General features: G+C 39.4%; 1 protein-coding gene across 4 annotated transcripts in view; it reads left to right on the top strand.

Moving 5' to 3' along the window:
• The window catches only part of afap1l1a (actin filament associated protein 1-like 1a), a 59,995-nt gene that overhangs the window by 21,684 nt on the left and 26,272 nt on the right, over positions 1-12,039 (top strand). For 3 of the 4 annotated variants that reach the window (XM_051649811.1, XM_051649810.1, XM_051649812.1), the window contains 4 exons: positions 7,161-7,286; positions 7,880-7,963; positions 8,048-8,136; positions 9,190-9,301. In XM_051649811.1, coding sequence (XP_051505771.1) covers positions 7,161-7,286; positions 7,880-7,963; positions 8,048-8,136; positions 9,190-9,301 — 411 coding nt within the window. Of the gene's footprint in view, positions 1-1,587; positions 1,640-7,160; positions 7,287-7,879; positions 7,964-8,047; positions 8,137-9,189; positions 9,302-12,039 lie in introns of those variants that run through there. The other variant, XM_051649813.1, reaches the window with a different exon arrangement.

Genomic DNA, 12,039 nt, shown 5'->3' with positions numbered 1-12,039 from the left:
CCTGTGATGTAGCCTACAATAAACCTAATGTATTCTAAACATGACGTGCACACAAAATAAAAGATAGTTTAACCCATTCAGCAGTCGGCACCTTGTTGAAAATAGCCTTCTTAATCAGCAGATTAAAAATGACATACCTAGCCTAAAACAGTTATTTTCTAGGCTACTTACTCAAAAGCATAATTTTTTGGATGAGCAAAATTAACCCGTCGACATGGTCCGGTGAAAGACGGGACTTGACTCACCTGAGGCGTCTATCCTGCACTTGAAAAAGCCCGCTCAGTGGAAAAATAACGTACAAGCATGCACAGATTTAAAGAAGACTCAAATGTGAAAACATCCATAGGGACTTTCAAACGTTTGGAAAGCCGATTCCCGCACCACCGAAGTGATTTCATTACTACTTTGCTGAGTTTGCTTGTCTAGAGAGAGGACATTTTCCTGCGCGCGCCGCGAGTGAGAGAGGGACGAAGCACGCGCAGCCTGAGGTGAAATTAAACTCTGTATCTGCTCCAGAAATCCTCTTTTTTAAATAATATTTGTATTATTAATTATATTTAAAATATGTAAAAATGGGGGGCCTGGGTAGCTCAGTGGTAAAATACGCTGGCTACCACCCCTGGAGTTCACTAGTTCGCTAGTTCGAATCCCAGGGAGTGCTGAGTGACTCCAGCCAGGTCTCCTAAGCAACCAAATTGGCCCGGTTGCTAGGGAGGGTAGAGTCACATGGGGTAACCTCCTTGTGGTCGCTATAATGTGGTTTGTTCTCGGTGGGGCGCGTGGTGGATTGTGCGTGGTTGCTGTGGTGGATGGCGTGAAGCCTCCACATGCGCTATGTCTTCGTGGCAACGCGCTCAACAAGCCACATGATAAGATGCGCGGGTTGACTGTCAACTGGGAGGCAACTGGGATTCGTCCTCCGCCACCCGGACTGAAGCGAATCACTATGCGACCACGAGGACTTAGAGCGCATTGGGAATTGGGCATTCCAAATTGGGAGAAAAAGGGGAGAAATCCCAAAATAAATAAATAAATAAATAAATGGGTAAAAATTATGATCAGTTTAATGGGGGGAAATATTAATGGGGGGGAAATATTAACCAACTAGTAATTCCAGTGTCGACTAGCAGCATCAGAACCGTTTAGTCGACTAGTCTCGCACATCCCTAGTTTGCAATAGAAGCCCACTCATGGGTAAGGACTGGTTAGCTCTGTTCTTCCCTCCTATGGGGGGAGGGATGTGTGTATTTACACAGGGTCTGTCCCAGGTGCTATAGAATCCCCCCAGATTAGATCAGGACTGGGTGCCTCCCCTCACTACACACACACAGCCATCACTGAGCACCCCACCCCCAGAGATACACCAATAGAGCAGAAAGGGAGGATAAATTCCCCTGCTATTCCTCACTCTAATCTGAGGCAGGAACATTGGAGAGTAAGAAATGTGAGGGAAATGCACCAACACTGAGTCAGTTTATCAGCTGATTCCGTCACTGTGTGCTGTGCCTTTGTCTCTGGATTGCTGGCTGGTTGTGATGTGTTCAGATTGTTTTCGAGGAACAATTTTATAACTTTCTACCTCTAGTTGTCTCAGGACAGAAGATGGTGGGCCCAGCTGCCTCCTCAGCAGCTGTTTCTGGTAGGTGTTTTGTTACTCAGCATCTTGCATGTTTATCCTTTCTCCTGGGAACTAGATAATTGTATCATCGGATTGTTCTTGCATTTGTCCGTTTTTTTCCGTACAGGCTACAGTGAAGTGTATTGATTAGTTTTACTCTGTTGCAAATGTTGTCGCTCGATTTGAATTAAGTGTAATAAATCCACTTGCAGTTGTAGCTGTATTTAGCCAGTTCCTAGACTGTTTGTTTGTTAAGTTTATTAGTGCCTTTGTGGTGTTGCTTTAGGAAATACATTTATTTAGTAGCACCATACTCATAAAGTTTGAGCCAAACAAGTTTTAACAGGTGTTGTTTTTGGCTGTCTGTGCAAAATAGACTTGTTAAAAAAAATAAAATAAAAAAGGATTTCACCTGGGTGTTTAGTGCTTTCTTGGGGAGTGCCATGGTTTACATAACAGAGTAAACATTACTATCTCTGGTAAGCAGTTTAAAGCTCTTTGGCTGCACTTTTAATGAGGTGAGGAATGTTTCCTCGCTTTGCAGAAAATGTGTGAGGTGGTGAGTGCTAAAGCACTGGTGCAGTTCTGCGAAACCGCCCCATTGTCCTCTTTAAACACAGCTTTCAACGCCAACTTCAAATTCCTCAACATGGCTTTTAGATTATGTTAAAACAGTATGTCCATCAGTGAAGCTCTTTCAAGTGAGTGAGAAAGAAAAATATATTTGCCTGCAATATCTCACGGATGGAAAGGACAACTCACCAAGCGTTGAGCCAAAAGAAAGCAACAAACACCCCAGCCATCAGGAAAACCTGCAGGTTAACTGTGTCCGGCTTTGTGCACTGGTGTAGGTTTCTGTGTTCCCGCAACACTGTTTTGATGTGGTATTATGAGAGAGGACCACATGTGTTAGTCTCTGGAGGGGAGTGGGCATGTAGCCCCATGTTGTGCTTGGCTTTGGAAGTGACCCTCCACAGGTGCAGCTGAAGATAAAGAGGAACGCAAATATGTTTGATCTCTTGTGAGAACGTATCTCTGTAGGAATCATATATGCTCTGCTGCACTGATGTTGGTTTAAACTGGGCCTAACTGCCCTCAAAAGACTTTCTGTTCATTATGATTAAGAAGATAACTTCACCTGACTCTTGTGATCTTTATGGGAAATACACCAAAACAAAGTAAGTGCTGCCCAGTTGTATGATAAATGTTTCTGTTTCAGCTTGATGAACTAAGGCTACATCCACATTATTCTGGATACATTTGAAAACTGTTTTCATTTTCAAAAAATTCTCTGTCCACACTGCCACTGTCAAGCATTTTCCAAAAGTTGCTCATCCACACTAAAACATATGAAAACTCTTAAATTCCTTTACTGTGCATGCAAAAATTGCTGTTCCATGTACGGTCTGAAATGCAATTGTCCTCGTTTTCTATCACCTGACAATAGTTCTGGGTAAACTTCCTTTGAAGGAGTGCAATGTGAAGGTTGTACTAAAAGTAACATTTATCTTTAGCAACACTATCAAAGTGAATAGCAGGCACAAAACTGTCGCTACAACATGAGCCGCCATCTTGATTGTTTTGGGTTGACTGGATAACATGATTGCGTCATATGACAATGAATACGTCATTGTTTACAGATATCTCCGTTTCCCCTGTCCACACTACAGCGTGAAGACGGCATTTTCAAATGTATCCACTTGGGAGAGCGTTTTTGAAAAGCTCCGTTTTCATTGTCAAAAACGTGTGGACAGAAGGCCAAAACATAGATAAAAAGATGTGCTTTCAAGTGAAAACACATTAGTGTGGACGTAGCCTAAATGAATTGAATGGCAATATTTCAGATAACTTTTTTAGACATGATCTAGGTCATTCAGTATGTTTACATACACTTTAAAAGTTCGATTTCACAGGTAAAACAATAATTTTTCTTTTTGAAATGTCACATACACCCTTTAATCTGACTGAATCGTTCAAGTCCCATTTGACTTGCAAAGTCAAAATTGTAGCTCGGCTTCGTCCATGTTGGTCCACCAGATAGACCAGCATCAAACCAACATTAACCAGCCTGGACCAGCATGAAATTCATGCTTGCTTGTCTTAGCTGATCTTTTCAGCGGGATTGCTTTCAACTATAATTATACTGGACATGTGCGTGTTAGTTAACAGGTGTTTCCCTGGCTTGACGAACTCTATGCTATAATTCTTGGAGTCTTTCCAGTTGAAGAGGTGTAAGTCCATTATAAAATTTGATCACGGTCCCGGTTACATTTCCTACTTCCCGAACAGGACCCTGTAACCATAGACTTCACACAAGAGTTATGCATGGCTAACATATTTTACTATGCTTCCTCTTCACACTGCACAGCTCTCCTCAACTGGAACTGCTGGTGATTCTCCACAGGGTTGGTGTTTTACTGTACAGACTTTCCAAGTGGGCACATGGAGCACATTTAGGGCACTTTCAGACATTGTGCCCCATTGAGTCGCTACCACACCGTGTCTCCTGGAAGAGGTCATGGTGAGGGCAACATGTAAAGTTAAACTCAAGCTTTTTGTGATGAAAGGGGCCTTGTGTCAACAAGTCTGAATAGAGCAACACTTAAACATACTCAAAAACACTGATGGGAGGCAGCAAGGGGGCACATTCACAATCATTCAGAGGAAGTATGATGTTTTGCAATACATTAGTCAATAATAAAGATTCTGTAACTCTGGACTTTTTTGTCAGAGCAGCAGTACACTGACCCACATTTCAAATGAATAATTTCTGTGCATGTGGGGGTTTGAATGCTTTGTGTTAGTGTGCACTTGAGAGTTTGTGTTTCTGTGTGCCTTTTCAACTCCTCACCTTCCCAATGGAGAGATGTGATGCTGACACATTTTGACATGTTTTGGAGCACAGCACATTCTGATTGGAAGAACATCATTCATTAGTTTTTCTCATGGGGATGTGAAATAGGGTGGTGGCCGATTAAATACAACTGAGTGTAGCACTAAAAAATGGAGAAAGACAAGCAGAGGGGCTGCTGAAATGCTCTGGAATGTTATCAGACTGTACCATCACATATTTTCCTGAACTTGGAAACTTTTGAGTTTATGTCAGTTACCTCATGATATCGTCAATCTTTCACAGTTTAGACCAGCTTCAATTCCAAGATGGTCTTAACTGGTTTTATATGGGCAATTCCGGTCTGCCATTGGAACACATTGGTTAAGCTGGTTATTTTTGCTGGTAAACCAACTTGACCAGTGTAACCATTCTAAAACTAGTGTACATTTTCCAAAAATATACCTTATACTGGTAACAAGCAGATGGTTTTACCTAGTCATTTTACTGCAGAAAAAAATATTAATGACTAATTTAGCATAAATCTTACAATTTGGTGAAGCTTATGATTAAAACAAGAAAAAACAACAGTATTTGCCAACTGAGTGAGATAAAACAACTAAGTTTAAAATGTACTGTCAGAAAACAAGCAGGGCTTGGTAAAAAATAAAGATTTTCTGATTAATTGCGATTTTCATTTGAACGATTCCGATATCGATCCTTAAAATCCCAAGATCAGTTTTTTACCAAGTTTACTTCAGTTTTGGTTATATCGATTATTACGTCTGTTAAATTAATAGCAATTGAACTGCATAGTTTTGGCCTTGTTGTTAATGTAAGCAAAATGGACACTGTAATTGAAATATACCCAAATTAATCAGAATCGAATCAAATTGATAGTTTGTAAATCAGAATCAATTAAAATAGGGAACAATGTATTGATACCCAAACCTGTAATCAAGGAATTGTATCTTATTTTAAGTATGTTTAGATAGTTTACCAGCAAACAGGACAAATATACTGATTAAGAAATATATTTTATTTTATTTTTTGCAGTGGTGCTCTGGCTAGTCAAACTAGTCATTTGGTCTGGCTAGTTTGGCTAGATGGACATCATCTGAAGCAGTCTAGCTGATGTTGATGAAGCTTATAGGCTGCTTTATCAACATCACTTCAGCATTTTCTCTTTTTGGCTCTGAAGGAATTCCATCATTTAGACCACTACTAATCGAGTAGCTGGCAAATGAAGTTGATTTGAGTCTTGACCTACCACACCTGTTAATTTAAGTAAGCCCACAGGCCCTGAGGTAGAAATCTTGGCTTAGCTCACCCTCTGTCCAGGCCAGATTGTCCAGCTGTGTGATGGACATGGATGATCACTATTCACACTTGTTTTCTCTCTCTCTCTCACTCTGTCTATCCCTCTCTCTCCACTCTTCTGCTTGTGCTCAGTGTTGTTGTAGGGTTTATCATGAGCTAATGTCCACTGGGGCAGGATTATTTTCCTCAAACAAAACAGTAAGAGTCCTTCTATACATAAGCAAGCATTCTGCCTGGGCACACACTCCCAAGGGCTGCTTACAAATCCCTTTTATTGTTTCATGGCATGCTTTTGGTTTTTGGTTACATGTTTTTACTAATTTGCTGACAATGCATTTGCCCAAACTTACAGACTCAGCGTTAATAGTCTTGGGTCATTAGTAATGGGTTGGAAGTGAAAATATGGCTTAGTTGGTGTGTAACACTGTGCGAACTGTGCAGTTTGTGGGCGGCATTATCTGTTGAAATGTCCTAGGGGTGTCAGCCAGCCTCCTTCAGAGTAATGCTCTCCACACAGGTTGACTGCAGTGTCACTGTTCTTTTCTCTACATAATCGAGACCTTTGGTTTTCTGCTAGCTTTACTAATTACACAGTTTTCAAGGATAAAGGCATGTACGCAACTTGTCCATATTGGCATCTGTCTAATTTGGCTAGTAAGTCTTATAAGTATTAGTCTTTATCCCTGACCATATCAGCAAAGACCTGCAACACATTTTTAGGTCTCACTCACAAACCACAGTTGAGAATGCTGATCTAAATGATAGAGACCTAACCCACCGCTAAGAGGTTAACCCACCGTGATAACTTGTCTTAGTGATGTGAGAGGGAGGGAGTTTAGATGTCAAGCTATGAATGTATTTATTGGCTTGGACCCTCCTCAGATGCTTTTTGTGAGCCAGCTAGGTGGGATGGGAATCTTGCCACAGATCAGAGGGTATGTCTTTGTCTCTTCATGGGGGTTTTTAGTTTCCCTAGCAGGGTGGTTTCCATCCCACAAAGTCCTGGATGAGAACTCATGAGTCCCAGTGTGGAGTTCTGAGCTCCAAACCTGTTCCAATTTATAATCGTGTTGACCTGTCATCATCCCCCCTGCCCATAACTCATATTGTCCACTGACATGTGTGTCCATGCTGAAGACACTCTGTGGAATATAATGTTACAAAGCATGAATCTAAATCTTTTTTTTTTTTTTTTTTGGGATTAAGTCATCCTAACTTTACAAACTTTTGAGAGTCAGAGAGAATAATTGATGATAAAGACTAGAGTTGATCTCAAAGCCAGTGCCACACTCTTCAAAAGCCACTCTACTGATACTTATGGTCCGTCTAATTGATCTGACAGTTGTATAGTCTTGTCTCTATCGACCTCTAACCTTGAGCTTTGACTTTCAGCAATGGAGCTCTTGGTGACAGAGCTGAATGTGCTGTTGAAGCTGTTGGACCATGAGACCCTGAGCACTGCTACAGAAGAGAAGAAATCAGCCGTGAAGAACCTACTAAGACAGCTGCAGCCCTCAGGTAAATAGCACTGATACATATAACTTAAAACCAGTTTCTGATAGTAGCTTGTTTCACATGGTTTCTATGGTGATACATTTGGTCATTTACAGTCATTAGCTGGTCAAAACCGGGTTAGGTGAACTACCAGCTGGTGGTGCAGAGGTTGACTTGTAGAGCATCTTGGTCAACCTGGTTAGAGCTGGTAAACTATTTTTGCGTAGCTTGTTGGGCCTTATGGTCTCACCAGATACCATATTCCAAAAACCAGTTTGACTACCTTGGATTATGACCTGTTTTTCCTGCAAGAAACTGAACAGATATAGCAGATTAACTTAGAAAACTTTAGTCAGACAGAGAAACAATAGAAAAATTTGCTTATTACAATACTAACAGACAAGAAAAAGCTCTTGGACCAGACAGTGACAGGGTCCAAAGGGATAAACATCGGCTTGATTAAGCCTTGGTTCTCTTACAAATGAGGAAAGACAGTATACCTTGTAATGAATCCTGACTTAATTCACTGGATAGTTAATTCTCCTAGACTGAAATAGCTTTTTGGCAATCGTCCTATATACATATGTTTTCTCTTTTCACACACTCTCCCTTTGCAGTCACTGGAAAAGACTATATGTACATGAACACCTCAGTATACAGAAATGGAACCAGCTTTGTTGAGTCCCTTTTTGAGACATTTGGTAAGTGAGAAGTATTTATGAGATATATTTACTTGTTTCTGAGCTCTGTAACTTGAGACTCATAAATGTGTTTCACACATACAGATTGTGACCTCGGGGACCTGAAAGTTGAAATAGAGGATCAGAAGAAAGAGTCAGAGAAAAACTACACAGACTACATTCCCTCTAAGCAAGTAAGAAAACTTCTTTCAAAGGATTGCCCATACTGTTCTGCTCTGAAGCATTCTTCATGCCTTAGACTTAACACTAATAAATAGTGCAATATTAACCTTGATATCAGTGTGAAATGGTGGCGTGCTCTGTGACACTGAGGTATGGCAGGAAGATTAATCGCACTGCAGTGAAACCTCTCTTTCTCCTTACAGCTGCATTGTACATTTAGGGCCAAACAGTTATTTTTAACCTATTCCAGGTTAACCTGGTCATGTAACTATCAGCCCTTCTTGGCAAGTAGGTATTGCTGCAGGCCGGAGAACTTTAAATGGGGTGGAATCTCCAAAAGAGGGCGATGTTGCTTCAGAAGGGTGCGGGTTTAATCCGAAAGGGGGTTGTGCCAACTCCGGGGTGGGGGTCACATCCACACATGGTTACGAAAAGGTTAGGTGCTCCCTATGTCTTTGCTGGCAGTTTGGAGATCCCGCCCCTTTTTGGAGTTCTGCCTGCAGCTGTATATTTGGCAGGGGTCCCAATAGGGCTATGATCTGTCAATAAGAGAGCGAACTCCTCCAGCAACCAGGATTTTTCATTATGTGTGTCACTGTGTTTGTGTGTCATTATTAGCACAATACTCCTGAACGGGCATTGCTGGTCACCAGTTCATGTTGTGTTTTGGGTGCTGGTCCCCCAGCAAGGAGTGCTGTTGACCCTACCAGGCTTTTAAACTAGTTTAACCAGCTTAATAAGACAAACCATGCTGGTCAACTAGCTTCACCTGGCTATGCTAGTCCACCAGCTAGACCAGCACTAACCAGCATAAACTAGCCTAGACCTGCATGGGAATTGTATGCTGGTTAAGCTGATTTTAGTAGCAGGGTGGGTTTGGGTTTTGATTGGCTCAGCAGTGACATCATTTGTTATAGGGGTAACTTGCCGAGTGGTGGAACTGAGCCACATAACTTTGTTTTATTGAGAAGACTCATTGAAAAGCAGATGTTAAGTGTGAATTAATGTGAAGGGGCAGACAGATGAAGTAAGTCATGTGTGTTTGTTGCATTATTTTGGAGCAGAGCACGACAGATTCTCCTCCCCCCCTGCCCAACACACCACCTCCGGAGGATTACTACGAAGAGGCAGTGCCACTCAGCCCTGGCAAAATGCCAGAATATATCACTAGCCGCAGTAAGTGTCATTGCTGTATGAGTGTTGCTTGGAAATAGATTTATAAACATAGCATGATTTATATAAACTCCTGTAGAGTGATGTTCCAACTTGGTGGTCTTTCAAGACCCAGATCATTGATGAAAAAACCTCTCACTGTATTTGTAAAGCACCTAAAGATTTAAGGGAAAATTCACTAAGAATGAATTGTCCCTGCTGATAGAGCCATTAATTTTGCACAGCTAATTAATTAATTTTTAGTGCTGATTAAATTATGGAATTATGCAAATCAGTTAATGCCGCAATTGTGCCACACAAAGTTACTGCTGAAGTGCTCTTTAACCCTCTGGGGTCTGAGGGTGTTTTGGACCCTAGATAAGTTTTGACATGCCTTGACATTTGTGCTTTTTTCAGTTGCTTAAAAACATATTAATGGCTAAAGTCTGATAACACTGTATTCAGCACAAACTGGGCTACAATAATATGTGAACAACATGTATGTACTACATGTTTGTATTTTTGAGAAAATAACGTTTATGCATGGTTTTTGAAAAAACTACAATTTTAAAGTTTTGAAACATTCTTTATTCTAATTTTTTTTCTTCACATTTTAGAATAATAGTAAAGTCATCAAAACTATGGCATAACATAAATGGAACTATGGGAATTATGTTGTGACTAAACAAAATCCAAAATAATTCAAAACTGTTATATTTTAGCATCTTCAAAGTAGTCACCCTTTACCTAGAATTTGCAGAAATGTACTCTTGACATTTCTCAACAAACTTCTTGAGGTATCACCCTGGGATACTTTTTAAACAGTATTGAAGGAGTTCCCATCTATGTTGGGCACTTATTGGCTGCTTTTCTTTATTATTTGGTCTAAGTCATCAATTTCAAAAACTTTTTTTTTTAATTACATTTTAGTTTTATAATGAAATAAATTAAAATGGTGGCACAATTATATTTTTGTCTACAAAACTCATTTCAAACATTTAAGCATACGCCTTCAGATCAAAAGATTTTTAAGATCATGAGAAACATTTCAGTCAAGTGTTTCAAAACTTTTGACCGGTAGTGTATACTAAACATTTGTTCACAAGACTTTTGAGAACTGGATATTGTAGCCTAGAGTTTTTGCTACAAAAATTATGTGAAAACCATCCTGATCACTCATTCATATAAAACAATATAGTCATTTAACTTTTGTAAGACACTTTTAGTGTTAGAAAGGAATTATGCGAGGAGGCGTGGATGATCATGAATATTGATGTGATTCACACCTGAGGAGACAAAGACCCCTCCCCTGAGAGTGAATGAATGTGAGGAGACTTAATGATTGAATGTATTATTTGTAGCTTATTCACAAAATCAAGTTTAAGTTAAAAGAAGTAATCTGACTATACATTTTCTTTACATAAAGACTTTACTTAAAAACTTTAGACCTACACTACCGTTTAAAAGTTTTTAGATCTGTAAGATTTTTTAATGTTTTTAAAAGAAGTCTCTTCTGCTCACCAAGGCTGCATTTATTTGATCCAAAATACAGCAAAAACAGTGATATTTTGAAATATTTGTACAATTTAAAATAACTGTTTTCTATTTGAATATATTGTAAAATGTTATTTATTCCTGTGATCAAAGCTGAATTTTCAGCATCATTACTGCAGTCTTCAGTGTCACATGATCCTTCAGAAATCATTCTAATATGCTGATTTTCTAATATGGGCATATTTACAGCACATTTTACACATTTACACCCGAATAGATATTTGCGAGCACAAGCTTCGTTGATGATAATGAGGCAGCATAAACACTAGTTAAAATATAATCTAAACATTCATATTATTTTTATATCATATTACATATCATATTTTCAGCATACAATTTAAATACCTGCTTTAGCCGAAACAACATTTAAATGTAACTAAAACTTGCCTAATTAGGACATATTTCAAATTTTAATACTCTGAATCCTGGCTGGCAAGTCTGGAAATAGTCCAACTATTACAATATGTACGTTTATATAAAATAGTATGTCAATTAATATTAAGTAAAACTAAATGACTTATCTGGAATTGTATCCTCGACTGGATCAAGTCGCTCTTCAAATGTTCATTTCCAGATTCTTCTTCTGAGGAAAATGTGAACTCTTCATCACTATCCAGGTGCTTCCTCACCTGTGTAGCATGCCATCTTCCAAACGCGTAGGAAAGTGAATGAATCTGATGATGAACTTGATGTTTTTTAAGGCACTGTTGGGGGCGTTTACCATTTGCATTGATCTCCTCAGCACATTACCGTATGAATAGCGCGCTCTGCTGGTGTCTGTGATCACATTAGGGATAATTAGCTGAGCCAGGAGAAACTGTACATCGCTTTGTTTCATACAGATTACATTGCAGGAGAATATTTGTTTTAAATTTGAATTGTTTTATTTAAAAGTAGACATTTTAAGCCTTTTTTAGACATATGTTTCATGTTTGTGTGATAAATATTCGCGGAGTTTCAATTCATTTTTGTGACATGTTTCAGAAAGATGCTCGTGGAGACAGAGATGGCTGAAAGCGCACCCTGTTTATTTTCTTTATTTTACAAAAGCACAAGGTTTTGTTATTATTGTGAGTGTACACAAATAAAAGTAGACCCTTTATAGTCTCTAATGATGTCTTACACTTATCTGTATGCCCAAAAATGACGGAGTATTTTAAGTTGTTTCCACTGTTATGAGGAAAAAATCCAGCAGGACGTGCCAGCAT

This window comes from Myxocyprinus asiaticus, chromosome 22, assembly GCF_019703515.2.
Source record: "Myxocyprinus asiaticus isolate MX2 ecotype Aquarium Trade chromosome 22, UBuf_Myxa_2, whole genome shotgun sequence".
NCBI classification, from domain to species: domain Eukaryota; kingdom Metazoa; phylum Chordata; class Actinopteri; order Cypriniformes; family Catostomidae; genus Myxocyprinus; species Myxocyprinus asiaticus.
Note: the sequence above shows the minus strand (reverse complement) of the source record. Positions and strands in the feature narration are given on the sequence as shown.